Source organism: Oryctolagus cuniculus, chromosome 19, assembly GCF_964237555.1.
Source record: "Oryctolagus cuniculus chromosome 19, mOryCun1.1, whole genome shotgun sequence".
Lineage (NCBI taxonomy): Eukaryota > Metazoa > Chordata > Mammalia > Lagomorpha > Leporidae > Oryctolagus > Oryctolagus cuniculus.
In genome coordinates this window covers 42,785,699-42,807,985 of record NC_091450.1, presented here as the reverse complement: position 1 = coordinate 42,807,985, position 22,287 = coordinate 42,785,699, and the positions used below count along the sequence as shown (strand labels likewise).

Below are 22,287 nucleotides of genomic sequence, written 5' to 3'. Positions count from 1 at the left end.
CTCCCCCCCGGCCTGTTTTCCACTTCTACTGTGTCTCTCCAAGCCTGGGCCAGTGGGAGACCTGGCCAGGGAGGACGAATTCTGCTCACTCCTGTTTCTAAGTATTTGAAAGTCAGGAGTGGGGTCGGGAGGCATGAGGTGCTGTGGAAGGGAGTGGAACAGGGGGAAGGGAGGGGGCTGGCTCCCTGGGAGTGAAGATGTGGTCTCCTGGGGGTGGGGACACGTCCAGGAAACAGGAGCCATTGGCCCAGATAGTGTGTGTTCACCGAGTGGCCCCAGAAGGTGGGGTTAGGACTTCCAAGTCCCTTGGGCTGGCTGGGGTCTGCAGAGCGGGAAGTGCCAGGTGCCGGCGGCTCTGCAGCAGCTGAGAGCTGGCGCCGGTCCTGCCCTCCCTCACCTGCTGAGACAGGCATCGGCCCCCTCCCTCTATCCGTGATGACCCCTAGGCCCCAGGGCTCCAAACTGGGCCTCATTTCAGTCGTTTTATTCTATTTGTCCATTAAATCTCTCGTCCATGATAGTCGGGTTGGGGGCCCCTCCTGGGCAGCCCCCGGAACATTTTATAAAAGAGGTCCTTGCCCTACCCTGGCGTGGTCAGCAGTCCCCACCCTGAGACCCCTCCCCACACGCAGCATTCATTACCACCAGCCAGTCTCCCCCTAGCCTGTGGCCCCGTCTAGGGGTGAGGCTGGGAGTGGGGAGTCAGCTCTCACGGGTCGGGGAGCCTGGGCTGACCCCGCCAGCTGCCCTCTGCAGCATGTCCAAGGCCTCCCAGAAGAAATCCTTCTGTGCGGCCATCAAGGGCATCCAGCCCACGATCTCCCTCATCTTCTCCATGCGCTCCTGCAGCGTGGGGCAGCTGTGGATCTGGATGAGGTACTCCTTGCAGGCCCGGGCAGCCCCCCCGGGGTCCTGCGATGCACAGGCCCCCGTGGGCTCTGGGGTCCTGCTGGCTGGCAGGTCCCGATAGGCGGTATGGTGCTCGATGTCATGGCTGGACAGCATGTAGAGGCACTCTCTGGTGGAGCAGAGGGAGCAGGCACACAGGGGGACCTGGGGGACGGAAGGGCGAGGCTGAGAGGGGCCAAGAAGCTGGGGCTAACCCTGCTCCTGTGTTCTTCCCTCCCAGGCCCTGCCCTGAGCCAGCAAGTGAGCTGTAGCTGGCTAAGTGCCAGGTTGTGCAAGGTCAGACGAGGCCAGTGGGGTCGGCTAAGGGAGAGCACAGTACGCCTGTAGGGAAGGGAGGTGGGGTGGTGCCGGGGAAATGGGGCCCCTGGGTTACTGCAGGGGTCCCAGCCACAGTCCTGGGGGCAACCTGGCTCCACCACTCTTGCCTTCCCGGCCTGCCCCTGCCCTGACCTTGACGTGGAGCCTGACGAAGGAGGCGCTTCCCTTAGGCCAGCCGGGGAGGCGGCCTCCAGCCCCACAGCCGCAGCCCAGCAGTTCCTTGCTGAAGTCGGAGCTCTGGCTCAGCACCAGGGAGTGGTTGAGGCCACACCACATGGCAATCGGGCATTGTAGATAATGTACCTGAGGGGACACAGGACCAGGGTCCCTGAGAGGGGAACGCTGGGGTTGGGGGGCCGGGTCAGAGCAGGGGGACTAGGAGGCTCAGGGCAGGGTGTAAACTGGAGGGGAAGGAAACGGGAGGCAGAAACCCTGCCTCCCTGAGGTCTGCTCTGCCCCTGCAGACTGGCAGCATCTGTCCCGCCTCCGCGTCCCGGCAGCCCCCAGGAGTCTGACTCCGTGAGGTCTAGCACTCGTTCCTCTTCTTCGCTCCCTGGAAAAGCAGCTCCTTGCAGAGGCCAGGGCCTGCTGTCTGCTCCTCCCCTCTCAGGCCAGTGCCGTTTCAGTTTAGCGGCCGCCCCCCACCATCCTGAATCTCCCTGCCTCTCTCCCTCCCTCCTCTCTCTAGCATTTTCCACTTGTCACCTCGTACTCTTCCCAAGGGCCCCTGTTTTGAAGAAGTACTTCCATGGGATTCCGGCTGCTTCCTACCTCTGCCTTTGAAGCAGCAGAACTGGTGCCCTGACCAAATGGGTTTGACCACATTCTTGTCCCTGCCACAGCCAGGCCTCCCTGAGCCTCCTTGGGCCTGGCTTCTTTCCCTGCCACGCCCCTCACACGCTCTCCCCAGGGACGCTTGACCTCCCGGCTGCCAAATCTCAGGGCCCCTCCTACACACTCACTCCTCTTGAGACTGTCACCACTTTAATTCTGAAGGCGCAGACAAGTAATTTGTGGCTACTCTAGAAAAATCAAATATTGGCAAGCAAAAAATTAATTTAAAAAACCCAGGGAAACCCCACCACCTGTTACTAATATCTTGTTCAAGAGCCTTCGCTGTTGCCTAAACAAACACATGAGTTGTGTATTTTCTTTCTTTTTTTTTTTTTTGACAGGCAGAGTGGATAGTGAGAGAGAGAGACAGAAAGGTCTTCCTTTTGCTGTTGGTTCACCCTCCAATGGCCGCCATGGCTGACGCACTGCGCTGATCAAGGCAGGAGCCAGGTGCTTCTCCTGGTCTCCCATGGGGTGCAGGGCCCAAGCACTTGGGCCATCCTCCACTGCACTCCCGGGCCACAGCAGAGAGCTGGCCTGGAAGAGGGGCAACCGGGACAGAATCTGGCGCCCCGACCAGGATTAGAACCCGGTGTGCTGGCGCTGCTAGGTGGAGGATTAGCCTAGTGAGCTGCGGCGCCGGCCTGGCTATGTAAACCCTTTGATACGTCCCCCCCACACACCAAAACATGTGATAGGACCATCTTTCCGTATCAGGAAATGCATCCTGACAGTGTCACACGGTCACCATTGGCCGTCCGCCTTCCCCAGCCTGTTTGACACTTTCCGCTCTCCTGCCTGCTAGGATGTGGCACCTGGGGCAGCTGCCCCGTCTCAGACACTTGCTTTCTTCACTCCCCTGCCTGCAGACGCCTGCTGGTGTCTCCACCTTTCTCCCAGTCCCCTCTGTCTCCTCACATCGCATCAGTTTCAAGGGCCTTTTGTTTTTGGTTTTTTTTTGTTTGTTTGTTTGTTTTTTTTTTTTGATTTTTTTTTCCCGACACCTCCTGGATCTGTTCCTTCCCATTCACGATCTTCCCTGGGCACTACGGCAGCTGACCTGGGGGGCCTTCTCCTCCTGCTCAGAGTCTGCAAGGACTTTTCCCCAACTCTGCACCTCCCCAGCCCGGTGCCCATCTCCACCACCTCACACTCCCTGCATCCCTGCACCCCTTCTCTGCTCTAGCCAGCCCAGACCTCCCACTGACCAGGGGTGTGCAGGCTTCACCCTGTCCCATTCCCTACTGCCTGGGGTGCCTTTCCCAGTCCCTGCCTGGGTCCTCTCTAACCCAGCAGACCCTCTCACATCTCCTCTCTTCTTGCTACTGTGGCCACTGTAGGGATTCCAACTGCACTCACAGCACAGACCTCACAGTGCCAACCCTTGGGGAGAGAGGACCCCAGTGTCACAGGAACCACAGGCTGACTGCCTAGCTGTCCTGGGAAGTGGAAGTGGGTTCTAAGGAACCCAGAGAGTGGACAGGCCCAGGGATTAGGGAATCTGAGGAAGGGGTGGGGATGAAGCTGCCCGCAAATGACCTCACCTGCGTGGGTTCCCCTCGGTCCATTTTGTCCCCTGTTCCCAGCTGCCCGTATCGGTTATTTCCCTGCATAAAGATTCGGCCAAATTCATCCACCAGGCCAAGATGATTATAGCCAAGAGCACAGAATAGGATCTAAGAGGGAAGACAGAGAGGGGAGGTGGGCACTCAGCTCCCTGCAGAGCAATGGGAGCTCCAGGACCTCCCGACTGCTGACTTGCGTCCCCCGCGGAACTCTACCGTGCCCTGTGCCCCGTCCCACCCGGTCCCCCGGCACCTGATCTGAAGCTCCCCGCCCCGCCTCTGGTGTGCCCCATCCCTCTAGGATCCTACCTTGGCAGGCAGTGAGAGAGCAAGTGGCATCTGCTGGTCCAGGGGGTCAAAGGCTTGAAGGGTCCCAAAGAGATCACGATACACCCCTGGGGTATGCACCTCAAAATACACTCCACCCTGGTCTGGGGGGTCGGGCGCCCTCAGCTCAGCGGCTTTGGGCACCCGTTTCCTAGGGCTAAGTCCCCACCTGGGAAGAAAGCAGCAAGATCTAGGGAGGCTCACACCCAGGAGAAATGCGCGAGCTATGCCGCCCAGGTACCCGACCACAGCGTCTCACTGAGATGCCCCCAGGGGTTCAGCATCAAGCTCTGGGGTCAGGGCTGCCAGCAGATGGGGGGCTGCTCAGGATGGGGTCCTACGATGAGGGAGGTGGTTCTTACCTGTGATGTAGAGGGTACTGCTCTGGTTGGAGGCCATGCAGGTCACACGCAGGTGAGGCAGGCAGCGGGACACCTTCCGCAGGGTCAGCTGGACGGTGTAGGAGCGGGGCTGATCTAGCTGCGTCTCATTTACTACCAAAGAGTAGATCTTGCCTTCCTCTGGGGGTTGGGGGAGGCAGACAATTATGTGGGGGAGGGGCCTCTCCAACGTCCATGTTATTGTCCAAAAGACTCCCTAAGCCAGGAATCAAACATTTCTGCCCTAGGGTGGGACTGGGGGGAAAAAAGTGGAAATGATATAAAGGAAGAATGACTTCAAGTCTCCCAGAGCTCAGCCCCTGAAATGAACCAGAGAAGGTACTTCAACAAAAACCTGGTGGCCAGTTGTCAGCTTTGGAAGAAGCCATTTGAGTGTTGGGAAGCATGAAGTCTGAGGATCTGGGGCCCTGCCTGGCATTCAGACATCCAGAATTTGAGGATGTGGTCAAGTACAGAGGACACTGGGAAAGTCGGGGGGCAGTGCTGAGTACTGAGTGAGGTGCCTGTCATGGATGCTTGGAGGGGTTAGAATTCAAAAATCCAGGCACTCATCAGAGCAGTGTTTTACAAACTCCTTGTTGGGAGCAGGACCCTTTGCTCATGCTGGCATATTATGCAGAGTCCTGGCCTAGAAGACAAACAGAGCTATCCGGATTGACAGGAGGAAGAAGTAGCCTTTGGAGTCCTGAGAAGTGTCCATCCCCTCCCCCCCCTGCTCCACCACCCCACGGCAGGTCCTGGAGAAACTGCAGGAGACCCTGGGCAAACCACAGCTCTAGGTCGCACCTGTGAGGAGCAGCAGCGCCCGGTGGGTCTCCTGCCCAACCAGCACGATCTGTTTGAAGCTCATGGAGTGGTGGAAGGTCATCTTGAAGACTCGCTGCCCGCTGGACTGCAGATAGACCTCAACACAGTCACAGGCCCGGTTGCCGGTTGCACCAACCACTCCTGATTGCTCTCGAGTGGCCAGGACGTAGAGGTACTTCCGGTAAACCGTGTCACATCTTGGGTCTGAGGCGAACTGTGAGGGAGGATGAGGGTGTCTGGGATCAGGGGTGAGGTGGGGCTGTAGGTGGGACATGAGACACTTGGGTGCTGGGTGGGGAAATGAGGTTTTCTGGTTCCTGACGGGGACACGTAGGGACTGGCAGGGCCTGGTTCCTTGGGGGGTGGAGGGTGGCTCTCGGCTGCCAGTGTTCTACTCACATCCTTGGCTCCACGACACAACACAACATAGCGGCAGGCCCGCTTCCACTGGATTTGGCCAAGGGTGGAGGAGACCAGGGCGTTTTTGAGGAAGAAGAGTGTCCCCACGTAGTCCAGAATGAAGACGTGGTCCTTGGTGGGCAGGAAGCGGCGGTAGCCATGGGCTAGCAGGGGGGCCACGCTCTTGCTGACACACCGGCGGCGGCCTCCAAAGGCCTGGAAATACAGCCCCTTGGTGTCTGGAGAAGGGAAGGAGATGGAAGGTTCATGGGGCAGAGGGGGACACAGGGGAATGAGTCACGGTTTGGGCAAACTGGATTTCTCAAGACACCCTGGTGTTTAGCTCCTCCTCCTCCCCAGGACTGGGGTGTAGCCCCTTCCAAGGGAGATGTGGACAGCTGAGGTTCTACCCCACGTCTGAACCTTCGTTCTCTGCCCCACCACAGCCCAGGGCAGATGCTGCTTCTCACTGAGCGCTTCTTGGCATCGCCAACCTTGCATCAGAGGCGTCAAGGGGAACATGGGAATAAAAACGCAGAAGAGAGGCAGAAAGAGGAGAGAAAGGGAATGGCTGAGAAGCACCAGTAACCTCCCGCCCCCCCAGCTCTGGATCTGCTTTCTGGACCAATCTCCTGATCTGTGTGAAAGGAAGCCGTGGGACCGGGGCGCCCTTGGAGGGGCACAGGTGCAGCCTGGTTCCCCAGCTGGGGGTGATCTTGTCCCTCAGGGGATGTGGCTTGTCACAACTAGGGGAGGTGTTGCTGGCATCCAGTGGGTAGGGGCCAACGTTCTGCTAAACACGCTCAAATGCACAGGACAGCAAAGGAGGGATTTGTCCAAAATGCTGGTGGTGACAAGGCCGAGAACCCCAGTTTAGAGGAGGGAGAAAGCTCAGGGGTGGGGAGCTGGGGATGCCTCTAAGGCAAGACCTGGAGTGAGACCTGGCAGGGATGCTACTGAGGGGCGGTGGGGGAGTCTGTCGGCAGGGGGGGGCTCTAGGGTCTTGGAGGAAGTAGTCAAGGGAGTCTGTTTGAATCTGACAGGTTCCTTCCAGAGGAAAGGGAGAGAAGGAAGGTTGGCTGGGACGCAGCCGTAGAGAGCAGGAGGGACCCCACTGTATGGACAAAGGCAAGGAGAAGAGGCTCTGGGGGAGATGTACAGTTAAGAATGGCAGCTCTCTTCCAGGGCCGGACCCCGGATCCCTGCTCTCGGAGGCGGGGACTGAGCTTGTGACAGATGCGTCTCCACACGCCCTCGGCATCGCACACTTGGTGGAAGTAGTGGCAGGTCCGGCCTAGGGCGATCACGTCTCTGACAGGGAGGAAGGAGATGATGTGCTCCACCTGGGGACGGGGAGGAGGCAGGCGTCATCGGCAGCCCCTGGGCGGTCTGGCCCCAGCGCTTCACCCTCGGCGGCGCCCCCCCCCCCCGCCCCGAGGACTCACCAGCTCTGGGGGGAACAACTGAACAGAGACAGGGCTCCCTCTGCCCTGCTTCTCTTCACCCCCAGGCTCCGGGCCACAGGAAGGGCAGGTCCGCTTCACCTGCCCAGAGAAGGGGGATGCGTGGTTCTACGGGGGTCTCGCTTCGTCCTCCCTCCTCTGTTCCTCTTCCGTGGGTTCCCGTCTTGGGGCTCCTCTCAAACCGGCTCTCTCCAGGTCCACTGGCCACCCCTCCCCCAGCTCTGGCTGCCCTGAGTTCCCTGCCCTGCCCTTGCCTGGCCACCCCCTCACCCTGAGCCCCTCCTCCCGTCCGCACAGCCCAGTGAATTTTTGCAGCTTCCGTCTCTGGCTTCTCCTCACCATCCTGACTGCCCCCTCCCTGCTCCTGCCCTCATCTCTCTGGGCCCCTGGGCCCCCCGTACACAGTTCCCTGGCCCCCGGCCCTGCTGCCTTTCCCACACCATGTCCCCTGCCTGGGCTTGGGGGGCTTTTAGGGCCCCTCTGCCTTCAAGGCCCCTCCCTCATGGAGTCTGGGGCAAACAAACCTCTCTGTGACCTCACTGTCCAGCCACTGTGACCTGTTCCCCTTAACCTGGCTCTGGACTTTATCTTCTAGCTCCTGGGTTCCAGCTCAGCTCTGGCCACCTGACGACTCATAGAATGTGCATTTGAGTGGAGAAATAAAGTCTGTGTTCCTGGCAGACGAGGCCTGTACTTTCGGGACCTGCAGGAGGTTTTCCCACTTGAGGCCCTTGTAGCACCGATGCTGCAAAGAAACACTGCAGAACCCTTGACGCCTGAGCAGGCTGGGGCCTCTTGGGGACCCGGGCCAGGCCCACCCAGCTCACAAAAGCATGCACGGGATGGGAGTGGGAACAGTTCAGCACAAATTCTGCACAGTCTCGCGAAAGGCTAAAGCAGACCGCGTTCTTAGTATGGACACTGCACGTGTGAAGACAACCTAGTGAGGTAGGAGAAAGGGATGACCTGACTGTGACAGCTTAGGACACCTCCCAGAATCTGAGCTCTTAGCTTTGTCTTATGGGGGGCGGGCGGGGGGGGGCATTTACGAGGAGAAAGCACAGGAGCTGGTGTTGTAGCCATCCAGGTAGGGGCCAGAGATGTGCACCAATAAGTCCCAGGCGTCGCTGACTCTTCCAGGGGCCCATAGCAACCCAGTCCTGCTGGCCAGCGAGCTCCTCTGTGCAGGGCTGCATAGACCGTTTCGTTAGCTGCGCTGGCGAACAAGCTGTCCACCACGCCATCTGACTCCCTTGCTCACGGTGACAAGCAAACACCTAGTTTGCAACACCCAAGATGGAATGTTCACTTAACAGATGTTCAGGAAATCAGCAGTAGGGACGCAGCGTCATCAGCCATCCTGTGGCTGGGCCACGGACAGCACAGAAGTGGCCTCTCGGTCGCTGATGGCGCTACCAGGATGCTACCAACTCCGAGAAGGCCATGTTTTGTCTCGCATCTCAGTCCCCCTCCTCTTTCTCCATTTTAGCCCATGGAGCAAGCAAGAGGTGGTGTCACTGTACAAAGTGGGGGGGGGGGGGCGCTGCGTGGAGCACTGGGGGTTGTCAGGAACTTGCAGGCTGCCCTCTGCCTCAGTTTCCTGATTTGGAAAACGAAGAACTTGTTCTCATTCTGTCACGGGGCTAGTGTAGGCTCACAGCGGGTTAAGCCCGGGCTGTAACCCCATCGTCCCACATGAGCGCCAGTTCGAATCCCGACTGCTCTACTTCCCAGCCTGCTCCCTGCTAAGGTGCCCGAGAAAGCGGTGGACGATGGCGCGAGTTCTTGGGCCCCCGCCATCCATGTGGGAGACGCGAATGGAGTTCCAGGCTCCTGGCTTCCGTCTGGTCCTGCCCCGACAGCTGTGGGCATCTGGGAAGTGAACCAGTGGACGGAAGATCTCTGTCTCTCCCTCTCTTAAAAACAGAAAGCCCAGGTCTGGTCATCACGACTGCGGCCGCGCGGAGCTGCTCGGGCTGGGTGTCTACAGCCCCCAGGAAGCCGCCCGCCCGGGACCCGAGATCCTAGCGGCCCCTCAGCCTCCGCAGCCAGAAACGGTCCCCGCGGTCCCTTCGGCTGCGACAACGGCCTGCACACTGGCTCCCTGGCTAGCTCCCTAACGCGTCCAGCGTGCGCCACGCTACTTCAGCCCCCGCACTGCTCTCTCTCGGCCAACCCGGCACGCCTCCCTCACATTCTTTACCTCAAAGTTCTAGCTCACCCGCCTCCTCCTTAGCGAAGGGACCGCCTTCTCGCCCATGCTACTGGTAGGTAGGCCCGTCCCTCAGAGAAAGAGGCTGGGCCTGATTTCCTCCGAAGGATCTAATTGGTCTTCTCGACAATCACTCGTCTGTATCTGGCTTGCAATTGGATTTCCTTGGACGAAGCCCTGGGCGGCCTGCGGCTTCTAGTCTCCGCCTCTATTCCATCTAGAGGAGCCCCGTCGTCCCCGCCTCCCGGTTGGACCTGATTGGCTCCATCGCAAGCCATCTAAGCACGGTGATTGGATACGGCTGCGCGGGGCGGGCTGGGCTTGGAGCGTCGGCCGTTAGCGTGCGCTCCATTCTAGTCCCCCTCCCATCCCGCTCCGGGCTCCGGGCACAGAGGCTCCGCCCCCCGGCGGGCTCTGATTAGCCGCTTCCGTCGCGTCTCGGGCCCACGATTGGTCCGCTGGTCCGTGACCCCGCTTCCTCCCCCTCGAGACGACTACGGCAGCCCCGAGGAGGGGGAGGGGGACGGAGGGACGGCCGGTCCCGTCAGTCAGGCCGCGGGAGCCGCCGGGAGCGGATGGCGGCGGCGGTAGCGGCCCCACTCGCCGCCGGTGGTGAGGAGGCGACGGCCACGATCTCCGTGCCAGGGTCTCCTGGTCTGCCCGGGAGCCGCAGTGCAGAGCGGGCCCTAGAGGAGGCCGTGGCCACCGGGACCCTGAACCTGTCTAACCGGCGCTTGAAGCACTTCCCCCGGGGCGCGGCCCGCAGCTACGACCTGTCCGACATCACCCAGGCTGGTGAGTGGCTCGGGCCCCGGGCCCCGGGCCCGACTGGGACCATCATTTGCATAGCCTCGCCCCCACTCTTGCCCCGCCCCTCCGGGAGCCCAGCCCGCCCCTTCACCTGGCTGTCGGGAGCCCCCGCCGCTCCCGAGTGACATCAGCCTGCGAACACCCCCTCCCCGTTGTAGGACCCCTTAGACAATGAACACTTTCCTCGGTTGCACTGGACGCCTAGCGTTTCGGGCCTTGCGTTGTCAGGCACTCGCTTTATTTGCATACCTGCGCACCTGTAGAAGGGTCCCGCCCCTCACCTGGTTGGTTCATTTGCATGACCTTCCACCTCAGTTCTGATCGTTCCATAAAGCAGCCTCCGCGAGCGCCTCTAACCATTCCTTCTGCAACTCCTGCCCCCTTTTCACCGAGATCCGAGCAGCCCCGGGCACCCCCTTGGCGTGCCTGGTGGTCCCGGACCACCTGATGCATCTGCTTGCTTTGCCGGGGTCCCGCCCACCAAGGTCCCCCAGCCAGCCAATGGGAAAGGAGCAGGTCTCCGGGCTCCCCTCACTCTTTTCTCCCTAAGCTCTTCCGCCTGTTTGCCCGAGCCCTCGTCCCAGGCTTTTCCTCGTCCCCGCGCTGTGAGGTCACTGCGGGGCCTGTGACTTCATAGGTGTCCTGGAATTCCCATGGCAGTTTCTGCTTTCCCAAGGGGGAGGAACTGAGGCAGTGGCTGAGAGGAGGGAGGGCTGGCAGTGCCGGGCCAGCTCAGGGCTCCCCTCCACCCTCGTGCCTGTTGGTGCTAGGGGGTGGGAGACTCTGCCGTGACAGGTGAGTCAGGCCACAGCTGCCCAGGACGCAGCCTCTGCTCTGGCGCTGGCAGCTGGGGGGTGGGGACCAGGAGCAGGGCGGAGGCCCGCATTCCCTGCTGGGGTGTGAAGAGGCCTCCCTCGGCCTCTCCTCCCTCAGTGGGGCTGGGCCGAGGAGCGCATTGCTTCTCCAGCAGGTGCCGGCTCACCTGCGTGGGTCGTGGGTCGGCTGGCCTGGACACGCTGTCGCCCTTTCAGCCTCTCCGCTTGCCTCGCTGGCTGTGCAGTGAGTTGGGGAACGGGGTGAGCCCCAGGGGCCGTTCCCATCCCTCAGTCCTGCCCCCCCCAACCCCCAGCTCCAGATTGACCTCAGCAGCTGTGTGACACTCGCCCCTCCCCCTCGCTTGTTTTTTGACAAAGACCAAATGTTATTCTTTACTTCCTCAGGGCTCTGGCTCAGTGAGTGGACTCTTGGGGAAAACTACCCAGAACTCCCAGCTCCCGCCCCCCCCCCCCCAGCATTCCGGCTCTGGGTGCAGCAGATGCTTCTGTGTGCTCTCTGGGGAGGTCCCAGCTTCCTGAGAATCCCCAGCAGTTAGCCCTTTGGGGCCCAGGTTCGAGACCAGGTGGGGTCCATCTCGGGTCCAGAACGCTCTCCTCGGTGCCCCTCCCCACCGCAGGGCACTCATGGCCTGGGGCAGAAAGGGGAAGTGACACAAACAAAGCTGCCCATACCCCGTCCCGAAAGGCTGCTTGCCCACCACCCAGACAGGAGGCCTCCGAGCTCCGCTGCCCCAGCCACTCTGAACACCCCCTCGCCATCCCTGTCTCCCCGGGGCCGGTCCTGATATCCCCTGGACTCTGTTCCCTGGCGGGGGGAGGGGTGCCTCCAGCAAAGGAGAAGTATGGCTCCTTCTCTCACAGACCACATCCTGTGCCCCGTGCCCTGCCTCCTCCAGCACGGGCTCCCTTCCGCTCCTAGCTTTTGCCCCCGCCTCTGCTCGCCCCATCCGAACTTGGCCTCTTCACCCACGAGTGCACACGCAAACACAGTTGTGGACAGAGAAAGCGGGCAGGTGGAGGGCGCGGGTGGGGAGACCGGATGCAGCCCTCCCACCCTCTCCGGAACTGACTTCTGCTGCTGGGTCTCCTGTCTGTGTGCACCAGGGCTGGGGCAGAGACAGGGAGAGCAGCGCCCAAGGCATCAGGCTGTGAGCCACCCCGGCGAACACAGGGCCCAGCGCGCGGTTGTCTCTACTGTGTTTCCTGTCACAAGACTCATTTCCTTGGGGGATATACCCCAGCTCCCCCCCCCCACACACCAGCTTGGGCTCGCCCCTCCCTGAGGAGGCCCTTGAAGAAGCTCACCCAAGTTCTGCCGCCTGGGACTTCCCGCAGCAGGCCCGGAGCCCCTCCCAGTACAGGCTGCATAGAGGAAACAAGAGCGGGCCTCTAGAGACCTGGACGGTCAGTGTGTCCGCCCTGGAGAGGACCCCAAGGCCTGCCTCCTGGCATGGGGACAGCGAGATGCTGGCTGGGGGGGGGGGGTCATGGCCTCTGCCATCCCCTCCTGTCACCCCCTCCACTGCTCGCCTTGCTGAAGGCGCACGCAGAGGTGCGGAGCTCTTGAGGTTCCAGGGCAGTAAGGAAGGAAGTAGAAGGAGACTGATGGGGCTGGCAGGAGGGCGAGAAGGCCAGGCCTGGGGCAGGGGAACCCAGAGGGGGCGCTTAAGGGCTCAGCTTCCAGCTCAGCCAGGCCTCCTTGTCCCCGTCGCCCACCCCCACCCCCGTCCTTGGGAATCTGGGGCTTCCTGGTCCCTTAGAGCTGGTGAAAGACTTGTGTCTGCAGCCAGCTTTAGTGACCTTTGCATTCTCCATCGAGAACGGGAGGAAGGCCCCTGAGAGGATGAGTCCTGCCTTAGGGATTTTCCGTATGGGGCCTCCCAGCCCGTGAGCTCACGGTTCTCTCCTGAGCACCAACCCTATTTTTCTTTTTCTTTTTTTATTTGATTAATTTGTTTATTTGAAATGCAGAGTTAGAGAGAGAGGGAAAGACAGAGAGAGAAAGATCTCCTATTTGCTGGTTCACTCTCCAGATGGCCCCAACAGCCAGAGCTGAGCTGATCCAAAGCCAGGAGCCAGGAGCTTCTTCCGGGTCTCCCACATGGGTACAGGGGCCCAAAGACCTGGCCATCTTCTGTTGCTTTCTCAGGCCCTAGCAGGGAGCTGGATTGGAAGTGGAGCAGCCAGGACTTGAACTGGTGACCATATGGGATGGTGGCACTGTAGGCAATGGCTTAACGTGCTATGCTATAGTGCCAGCCCCCGGAGCACCAACCCTCCTTGACTTTTTGCTTCCAGCTCCCTGGCATTTCGGATGGATGGGAGCCACCAAGGTGACAGAACCGTCCTCCCTTGCAGGACAGCTCTTCGTCTGTGCGTCTGAAGACGGTGTTTGTGGCGTATTCCTCTCCCCCAAGTCTGAGCTTTTCTAGCTCAGTGACCCCAAGTCCTTTGTCATGCCCTTGTCACCCTGGTCATGCTCAGACGATGCTCAGGCTGCCCAAGGCTTTGCTATTTCTCCCAGGAGCACAGGTTTCTAGGCCTGATTCTGTAGGTCTGGGGGCAGAGAGCTGGGCAGCTGGCTCAGATGAAGTTCCAGGCCCTTCTGTCCAGGGCTGGCTCTTTCTGCAGCTGCCCCCTGACCTGTCTTCCACTTGCCTCCCCCAGACCTGTCCCGGAACCGGTTTCCCGAGGTGCCGGAGGCAGCGTGCCAGCTAGTGTCCCTGGAGGGCCTGAGCCTCTACCACAACTGCCTGAGATGCCTGAACCCGGCCTTGGGGAATCTCACAGCCCTCACCTACCTCAACCTCAGGTAGGGTGGGGACCTTGTCCTTCTCAGCCTCCAGGACCCGAGTGACCCTGCTGGTGGCTCTGAGAGGAGGGCAGAGCGGACACTGTGCCCGGGGAGTGAGCCCACTGCCTTTCTCCCTCTTGCAGCCGAAACCAGCTGTCCTCGCTGCCGCCTTATATCTGCCAGCTGCCCCTGCGGGTGCTCATTGTCAGCAACAACAAGCTGGGGGCCCTGCCTCCTGACGTGGGCGCCCTGGGGAGCCTGCGACAGCTCGTAAGGATGGGGAGCAGGGCGAGGGGAGGGGCCGTGCGGCCAGGCACCAGGGCCGCCTTGGGGAAGCTGGGGGAGGCCTGGCCAGGGGCGGAGGGTGGTTTCTGAGGGCTCTTTCCTTGCCCCTTCGTGGTCGCAGGACGTGAGCAGCAATGAGCTGCAGTCCCTCCCCGTGGAACTGTGTGGCCTCTCTTCCCTGCGGGATCTCAACGTTCGGAGGAACCAGCTCAGCACCCTGCCCGATGGTGAGGGGCCAGGGCAGAGGGCTCTCGCGCGGAAACAGCACGCGTGGGGTGGCTTGTAGCCGGCGGAAGTCTGCTGCTCATGTTTCTGGAAGCTGGGAGTCCAGGATCAGGGGGCCAGTATGGTGCGGTTCAGGCAGTGGCCCCTGTCTGGGTTGCTGACTTCTGCCCTCGAGGGCTTTCTTGAAGGCTCCATGCTAGTGACCTAAGTAACTTCCCAAAAGCTGCGCCTCCTAATGCCATCCCTTTAGGGGTTGCAGTTTCTTTCTAAAAATGTCTACTTGTTTTTGAAAGGCAGAGAAACAGTGAGAGAAAGAGACAGATCTCCCAGCCACTGGTTCACTCCCTAAATGCCTGCAACAATCCGTGCTGGGGCAGACCAAACCTGGCGGCTGGGAACGCAACCTGAATGTCCCGTGTGAGTGCCAGGGACCCAGGTACTTGAGCCATCACCCAGTGCTTCCGGGGTTTGCATGGCCAGGAAGCTGGTCTCAGGACTGAAGCCGGGGCTCAGATCCAGGCACTCTGATGTGGGATTTGGACACCACAGTGGCGTTTTAACTGCTGTACTAAATGCCCACCCCATGGGTATCATTACAATGTAAGACTTTGAGTGGGAGCTGGTGCTGTGGTATAGCGGGTAAAGTCCCTGCTGCTCCACTTCCCATCCAGCTCTCCTGTGGCCTGGGAAGGCAGTGGAAGATGGCTCAAGTGCTTGGGCCCCTGCACCCATGTGGGAGACCTGGAAGAAGCTCCAGGCTCCTGGCTTCAGATAGGCCCAGCTCCAGCTGTTGTGGCCATTTGGGGAGTGAACCAGCGGATGGAAGATCTCTCTCTCTCTCTTGCTCTCCCTGCCTCTTTGTAACTCTGCCTTTCAAATAATAAGTAAATAAATTGTAAAAAAGTGCATTAAAAAAAGAACTTTGAGGGGAGCCAAGCATTCGGTGGAAAACAGTGCATCAGCCTTGGAGAGTCTTCAAGGAAGAATCATGGCTTAGTTACCCAGGGTTTTGCAGTATATAAAACAAACTGTAAATGAATGTATTTGATCTTTACCATAAGAACTCCCTGAGGCTGGTAAGGTGTGGATTCTTCAGTTTATTTTACAAATGCGGAAGCAGGCACAGAAAAGGCAGTGTGTGAGTGCGCTGGCTCTGTGCCGAAGGGGCCTGCGAGGTCACCCAGCGTCACTGCTGATCCCACAGGAGCTCTCTGATAGCTGAGTCCCTGAGTCAGCTGATGCCCCACGCCGCCGCCTCCGTGGGGGCTGCATGCTGGAGCCCCGGCAGCGCCACCTGAACCAGCTAATTGTGCCGCCAGCATGTGCTAGCCTCTGCTGCCTTTTTCTTCCCAGGGTTGCTGTGTGCGCCTCCATGTTTAGGTGGGGGCTGGGGAGATGTGGGTGATATGACTGCGACCAACTCTTCAGGGTTTAATGGCTTAGTGGGGAGAGACAACGTTCTTAGGGAAATGTTAGTGCGGGATCCTGACAGAGCCAGGGCAGCTAAGACCCCTGGGGGCAGCGGCGTGGCAGGAGCAGACCTCTACGGAGCATCCCCCGCCTCCCACGTCCAGGCAGAGGACCGTCCACTGCAGGTGGCAGGAGCAGGGCCAGCACAGATGCCGTAGAAGGCAGGCCAGGGCGGGGCAGGAGGGGCCTGGTGCCGCGCGAAGAGAGCAGACTTGGCTTTGAAGGACAGGAGGGGAGTGTGTGAGTGTCAGCAGGGGCACAGCAGCTAATGCCCCTTGAACGCAGCGAAAGTCCTAACCAAAAGCCTGAAGAAGGAAGCTCCATGCAAGAAGGAAGACTGTCTTGGGGCCGCTCACGTGTGGGAGTCCAGACTGGGGCGGCCAGCAGCCCGGGCGTAGCTGCATGGAGGCTTCCTGTGCATGGGAAATTGTTTTATACATTTGCAAATTAATGGGGAGTTGGGGGTTGGAACTTGTGTTACAACATCCCTTTGCTATTTTTTTTTTTTTTTTTAAGATTTATCCTCTTATTTGAAAAAGTTACACAGAGAGAGAAGGAGAGGCAGAGAGAGAGAGAGGGAGAGAGAGGCCTTGCATCCACTGGCCCACTCCCCAACTGGCTGCAATGGCTGGAGCTGTGCTGATCCGAAGCCAGGAGCTGGGAACCTCCCCCAGGTCTCTCACAGGCGCAAGGGCCCAAGGACTTGGGCCATCCTCTCCTGACTTCCCAGGCAACAGCAGAGAGCCAGATTGGAAGTAGAGCAGCTGGGACTTGGACTGGTGCCCGCTTGGGATACCGGCACTATAGGCGGCGGCTCTACCCGCTATGCCACAGCGCCAGCCACCTTTTACCATTCCTTTAGAATAACCCCTTGGACATCCAGTTTCTGAGATGTCTGCCTCATCAGAAGGACTTGTGATGCCACTTAACTCTGTGGCAGGAGAGTGGCCCTGTTAGGCTGATGGGGTCAGTGGCCTTCTGAGAGAGAGCGGATTGGGGAGGGGGAGGCAGGACCTGAGAAGGCATTGCTGTGGTTTGCTGTCACACAGGGAGTCGGGGGTCATCCGTTTTCTCTACTTCCCCACCGCCTCTTCCTGCCTGCTTCCTTCCCGGTCAGCAGGTGCCTTAACCCATTTTCCACTGCGACAACAAAACACCTGAGGCTGAGTCATTTATAAAGAATAGAAGTTTATTTGGCTAATGAGTTCGGAGGCTGGAAAGTCGGAGTGTGGCGCTGGCATCTGCTCAGCTTCTGGTGAGGGCCACGTGCTGTGTCGGCACTGCAGAGGGCATCCAGGCAGGCCAGAAACAGCTTTTATAATCAAGTGAGACGGAAGCAAGCCAGAGAGAGCTTGCTTTTATACCAGAGCTACTGCCTCAGTACCCATAAGCCACTAATCCACCCGTGGATTAATCCAGTCTTGAGGACAGAGCCCTCTGTGCCTGGTCATTCCCAGAGGGTTCACCTCCAAATAGCATTAACACAGGATTTGGGGATTGAGTTTCCATTGCATGAAATTGGGGAATGAACCCTCCAACCATTGCAGTAAGGGTCCAAGTAAGCATTTGATCAGGGTGCTCTGTGGGCCATAAAGAGAGATCCAAGCAGAATGTCCTGGGGACAGAGAGGGACCGATGAGTTCCGTGAACCTGAGGTGTCTGGAAAGGGTCGTGGAAGAGGTGACGCTGGAACTGAACCCTAAAAGGTGCCTGGGTAGGAAAACAGATTCTCCCAGCTGAGCGAACAGGATGTAGAAAGAAAGGCCCAGAAGCTGAGGGACTGGAGGGGTGGCCAGTGAAGTGGGAAATGGGAGTGGAGCACGCTGCGCGCGGGAGCTGTGCTTTGGCTTCTGTGCAGGGCTGCCCTGAATGCAGACAGCCTGTGAGAAGTAGTGAAAGGCTCCCTGCTGGGCAGGAAGAGCCTTGGCCAGGCTGCAGGGCTTGCGCTGGGACAAGACAGAACCCGCTCAACCCCACAGCCCTGGCTGCCTGCCCTGGGAGGCTCTGGAGCAGTGGGACTCACAGCTGAGTTTGTGTCTTGTGCTGTCACTACAGGATTTCAGGATTGGTTCAGTATAGAAGGGCAGGCGAGGAGAAAAGGGCTGGGGTGGGCATTGGAGTCAGGGTACCCAGTATGGGAGACGTTCAGCTCTGAAGGTACGGATGTGAGTGGGAAGAGGAGCAGGGGGGGTCACAGGCTCGGGCGTGACCTGAGACAGCCTGGGCAGGGGCTGCGATGGACCCAGGGGTGACCAGAGTGGCAGGCGAGGAAGCGAGCCGTCCTCGGTCCTGCTCCTGACTCTTCCCTCACTCACCCCCAGAGCTGGGGGACCTTCCTCTTGTCCGCCTGGACTTCTCCTGTAACCGTGTCTCCCGCATCCCGGTCTCCTTCTGCCGTCTCAGGCACCTGCAGGTCATTCTGCTGGATAGCAACCCCCTGCAAAGCCCACCAGCCCAGGTGAGCTGTGGCCCGGGTGGGCCCTGGGACAGGAGCTGAGGGTGGGAGGATCCCTCTTGGCAGCCCTGCAGGCTCAGGGGAGCCACCCTTCTTCCTTCACTCCCCACCTGTGCTTCCTCATTTAGATCTGCTTGAAGGGCAAACTTCACATCTTTAAGTACCTCTCAACAGAGGCCGGGCGGCGTGTGGCTGCCCTGGGGGACTTGGCCCCTTCCCGTCCCCCGAGTTTCAGTCCCTGGTAAGTCCTTGGTGGAAGGAAGGGAGCCCTTGGATACTTCCTGCCCCTTCCCGGCACCAGGGACCCACTGGTTTCCAGGGGAGGCTGAGGGGTTGCTTGCTGCCCCCCACGGGCTGACCACATCTCCTTGGCTGGCCCCAGCCCTGCGGAAGATTTGTTTCCGGGACGCCGGTACGATGGTGGGCTGGACTCAGGCTTCCACAGTGTCGACAGTGGCAGCAAGAGGTGGTCTGGAAATGAGGTAAGGGTCCCTTTTCCAAGGAGATTGGGGGTATCAGTCCTGGGGACAAACACCTCCGAGTGAGAGGTGGCTGGAGTAGGACTGGCTCGGCTGCTGACCCCCATCGCAGTCCCTGAGAGATAGCACCCGATAGGCCCCGAGCCCCTGTGGGCCCCGGCACTGCAGAGAGGCCATCTCCCAGCTCTTCTCTTTGTCTTGTACAGTCGACAGATGAATTTTCGGAGCTGTCTTTCCGGATCTCAGAACTGGCGCGGGAGCCTCGGGGGCCCAGAGAACGCAGGGAGGATGGTTCTGGTGAGGAGTTGGGGCAGGGGTGGGGGCGGGGCGGTATGAGGCCCCAAGGCCTCCGTCTGCTTGCTGACGAGCCCTGGCCCCTGCAGCCGATGCAGACCCTGAGCAGATGGACTTCATTGACAGCCATGTCCCTGGGGAGGACGAAGAGCGAGGCTCTGCTGAGGTGAGGGGCCACCCCTGGCCTCTGCCAGGAGAAGCGTAGTGGGGGGAGGGACACGCCGCTGGCTTGGGGGCCGGGCCTTTCTTCAGCCTCTTCACTGTTCTCTCTTCAGGAGCAGCGGCCGCCTGAATTCAGCCCTGTGGCAGGGGACGGGGAGAGGGTGCCCAGCAGCAGGTACCCCGAGCCCCTCCCGCCGCAGCCCCCAGTGCCCTCTCCGTCCCCGGCCCCGTCTACCTCTCTGATCCCCTCTGCCCCCGCAGGCGAGAGGAGCCGGCCGGAGAGGAGCGGCGGCGCCCAGACACCTTGCAGCTGTGGCAGGAGCGGGAGCGGAGGCAGCAGCAGCAGCAGCAGGGCGGGCTGTGGGGGGCCCCCCGGAAGGACAGGTGTGGGCCGCTGCTGGGATGGGCGGCTCTGCCCGGGTCGGGGCTCCGCCCGCAGAACTGACCACACCTCTCCTGCCCCTTCCAGTTTCCTGAAGCCAGGGACCAGGGCTGCCGGCGGAGCTGCTGTTGCCTCGTCCACGCAGGCCACCTTCAAGTAGGTCTCCTCCCCGCGTCCTGTCCCCACACACGCTTCCCCTGACGAGTCCCTGAGTCCCTTGCTCTGTCTTCCTCAGTGGCCCACCCAAGTCCAATGCCACACAACTGGGAGCTTCAGGGGGGCAGGGAGCCCCTGCCCCTGCCCCTACCTCCCAGGAGCCCCTCCCTGCAGCTGGACCAGGTAGGACACAGATTTGGGGAGGAGGGGGGAGGGCTGGGACCTGGTAGCTTGAGGGAAGAGTGGGATGCTGAGGGGACACCTCTCTCACCTGCCCCTGTTCCTGGCTCCCAGTGACAGCACCTGCTCCCCGGCCACTCGGCTCCATTCAGAGACCAAACAGCTTTCTTTTCCGTTCCTCCTCCCAGAGTGGCTCAGGTGGGTTCCCCATCCCTTTCCCGGCCCCCAGCGCTGCCCTGGCGCTGACCTGACACTGGCCAGTACTAACCCCGGGTCTGGCAGCTGTCTGACCTGTCGTCCTTTTGTGTTGGCAATCTCACAAGCAGAGATGCCAGAGGCGTGGGTGCCGTTCGCTGGAGGAGCGGTGGAGACAGCCACCACGTCCTCCTCTTCCTTTCAGGCCCCTCCTCACCGGACTCTGTCTTGAGACCTCGGTCAGCCCCCCAGGTTCCAGATGAGAAGGAGCTCATGGGTCAGCTGCGCCAGGTGGGCAGAGGTGGGGCCGCGTGGGCAGGGCCTGGCTGTGGCGGGGGCTCCTCCAGCGTCCTTCTCTGGGACCCAGGCCTCCCTCGACACCCACTCTGCCCACCCTGCTATCTCTCCTGAGGGTGGAAAGGAACAGGGTCGAGTTCTTGCTGACCCTGACCGGCTCTTCCTTCTGGCTTCCAGGTCCTTGAGTCTCGGCTGCAGCGGCCCCTGCCTGAGGACCTGGCCGAGGCTCTGGGCAGCGGGGTCATCCTCTGCCAGCTGGCCAACCAGCTGCGGCCCCGCTCTGTGCCCTTCATCCACGTGCCCTCGCCTGCTGTGGTCAGTGGGGGCCTGCGGGCGGAAATGGGGGCTGGGGCGGGAGCTCCTGCGGCTGCTCCCTGATCTTTGCTTTTCTCGCCCACCCCCAGCCAAAACTCAGTGCCCTCAAGTCTCGGAAGAATGTGGAGAGCTTCTTAGAAGCCTGTCGGAAAATGGGGGTGCCTGAGGTAGGGGGGCCGTTGAAGGGTGGCGGTGCCCTGGGCTGCATGCGGGTGGGCTTCTGTTCACAGGGGTGTCTGCTACAAAGGAAGCATGTCAGCACGCCCCTGCCCGCACGTCTGCATGTTGGCGCGGCTCTGCCTGGCACGTGAGGGTGGGGGCGGGAAGGACTGTCCGGCTCTGCTGCTGCTGACGGCCGTCCTTTGTCCTTGTCCACCTGCCCTGCCCTCCCTTCCCAGGCTGACCTGTGCTCGCCCTCGGATCTCCTCCAGGGCACCGCCCAGGGGCTGCGGACCACACTGGAGGCCGTGAAGCGGTTGGGGGGCAAGGCCCCGCCACCCCTCTGGCCCCCCTCTGGTCTGGGCGGCTTCGTCTTCTTCTACATGGCCCTCATGCTGCTGCTCTATGTCGTCTACACTCGGTTCCTGGGCTCCTAGGACCGGAAGTCACCCCTCCCCGTGCCCGCCCTCTTTCTATTTATGAGACTCCTGCTCCTCCTGGCTCCCCACCAGCGGTGCCTTCAGCCCCTACCAAAGACACTAGTGTACCCCTTCACAAACACTGACCTCAGAGGCCCCACTCTGGTACCCCCAGACCCTGGGCCCCCCGCCTCTGGCCCCACTCCTGTAGCCCCCCTCACCCTCAGAGCTGATGGTGCCTTCGTGCCCTCTCCTGCGGCTGCCTCTGGTCCTCCCCCGGGGTGGGGGGCAGGAGCTTGGATCTTTTCCTCGTCTTGCACCCTCCCTTCCTCCCCCCACTGGCTGCTATGGGGGCTAAATTATCTCTATTTTGTAGAGAGAGCTCTATATTTGTAGGGGATGAGGGGGCCCCGCGGGTCCCTGTCTCTTTGTATAAACTGTACAGACCGTGGCTGCCTCTGTGTGTGTGTGTATGTGTGTGTGTGCACGCGTGCAAGTGCGCCCCCGCGCTCCATGTGCCAGCCTGCGGGCCCCAGCATTTCCCTCTGGAAATGACAGCCGCTCCTGCCCCTGAGCCTTGTCGTCTGTGTCGCCCCCTTTCTGTTACCCACTGGCGGCTTCCTCGTGTCCTGTTTGTCCCCGTGTGGTGGGCGCACGCGTCGCCCCGGAACTTTGGCCTCCTATCTGCACCTTGCCTGGCAGGAGAGCTGTGGAGGGGGTGATGAGGGGGAACTTAATCTGGGCCCCTCCCCCCCAGGAGTCCCTGTGCCAGCCCCACCACATCCTGGAAGAGGAGGGGGCCCCGGGAAGGGGCCTCCCCCACATCGCTGCTGTCGTCCACGCACTGCTGGAAAGGTCTTAGGGGTGGAGGTAGGGGCGCGGGGCCAGAGCCAATGGAGACCCTCAGAACACAGAAGATGCATCCGGGCTCTGCTCCCTTACGAGGACTTGGTGAGGGCGGCCTGGGCACATGTGGGCCCGCGGGGCTGAACGCCTGCAGGTGCCGCGAAGGTCTGGGTGGAAGACCGGGCGATGGATACTGTGTCGAGCGCAATAAAAAGAAAACGGAAGCCCTCTAGGCTGGCCTCAGGTGTGAGCGTGTCTACGCAGCCGCAGCCGCGCGTCCCAAGGAGGGGCGG

At 60.7% G+C, this 22,287-nt stretch overlaps 2 protein-coding genes across 7 annotated transcripts; one reads left to right on the top strand and one right to left on the bottom strand.

Moving 5' to 3' along the window:
* Nucleotides 1-468: 468 nt before the first annotated feature.
* On the bottom strand, nt 469-9,576 carry FBXO24 (F-box protein 24). Of its 4 annotated transcripts, none has more exons than XM_017342581.3 (10): nt 9,245-9,576; nt 7,006-7,104; nt 6,720-6,903; nt 5,561-5,799; nt 5,141-5,375; nt 4,316-4,474; nt 3,936-4,057; nt 3,606-3,737; nt 1,360-1,530; nt 469-1,053 (listed from the first exon to the last, which is right to left on the bottom strand). In XM_017342581.3, the coding sequence occupies exons 1-10, from the start codon at nt 9,281-9,283 to the stop codon at nt 703-705; spliced, it is 1,731 nt and encodes a 576-aa protein (XP_017198070.2). In that variant the 5' UTR covers nt 9,284-9,576; the 3' UTR covers nt 469-702. The 4 variants fall into 4 exon arrangements, with proteins under 4 accessions (XP_017198070.2, XP_069920541.1, XP_051703666.2 ...); XM_070064440.1 differs by lacking the exon at nt 9,245-9,576 and adding an exon at nt 7,294-7,519 and having other exon boundaries at nt 3,936-3,988; XM_051847706.2 differs by lacking the exon at nt 9,245-9,576 and adding an exon at nt 7,294-7,517.
* A 98-nt stretch (nt 9,577-9,674) lies between these two features.
* Nucleotides 9,675-22,226, top strand: LRCH4 (leucine rich repeats and calponin homology domain containing 4). Of its 3 annotated transcripts, none has more exons than XM_051847704.2 (18): nt 9,675-10,030; nt 13,549-13,693; nt 13,819-13,945; nt 14,082-14,187; nt 17,977-18,113; nt 18,239-18,351; nt 18,493-18,592; nt 18,796-18,886; nt 18,973-19,049; nt 19,159-19,220; nt 19,307-19,429; nt 19,515-19,583; nt 19,663-19,766; nt 19,878-19,961; nt 20,164-20,249; nt 20,433-20,570; nt 20,660-20,737; nt 21,906-22,226. In XM_051847704.2, exons 1-18 carry the CDS (start codon nt 9,811-9,813, stop codon nt 22,008-22,010), a joined length of 1,965 nt encoding a protein of 654 aa, XP_051703664.1. In that variant the 5' UTR covers nt 9,675-9,810; the 3' UTR covers nt 22,011-22,226. The 3 variants fall into 3 exon arrangements, with proteins under 3 accessions (XP_051703664.1, XP_051703663.1, XP_002711962.1); XM_002711916.5 differs by having other exon boundaries at nt 9,678-10,030; nt 20,969-22,226; XM_051847703.2 differs by lacking the exons at nt 19,878-19,961; nt 21,906-22,226 and adding an exon at nt 20,969-21,599.
* The last annotated feature ends 61 nt before the right edge of the window (nt 22,227-22,287 follow it).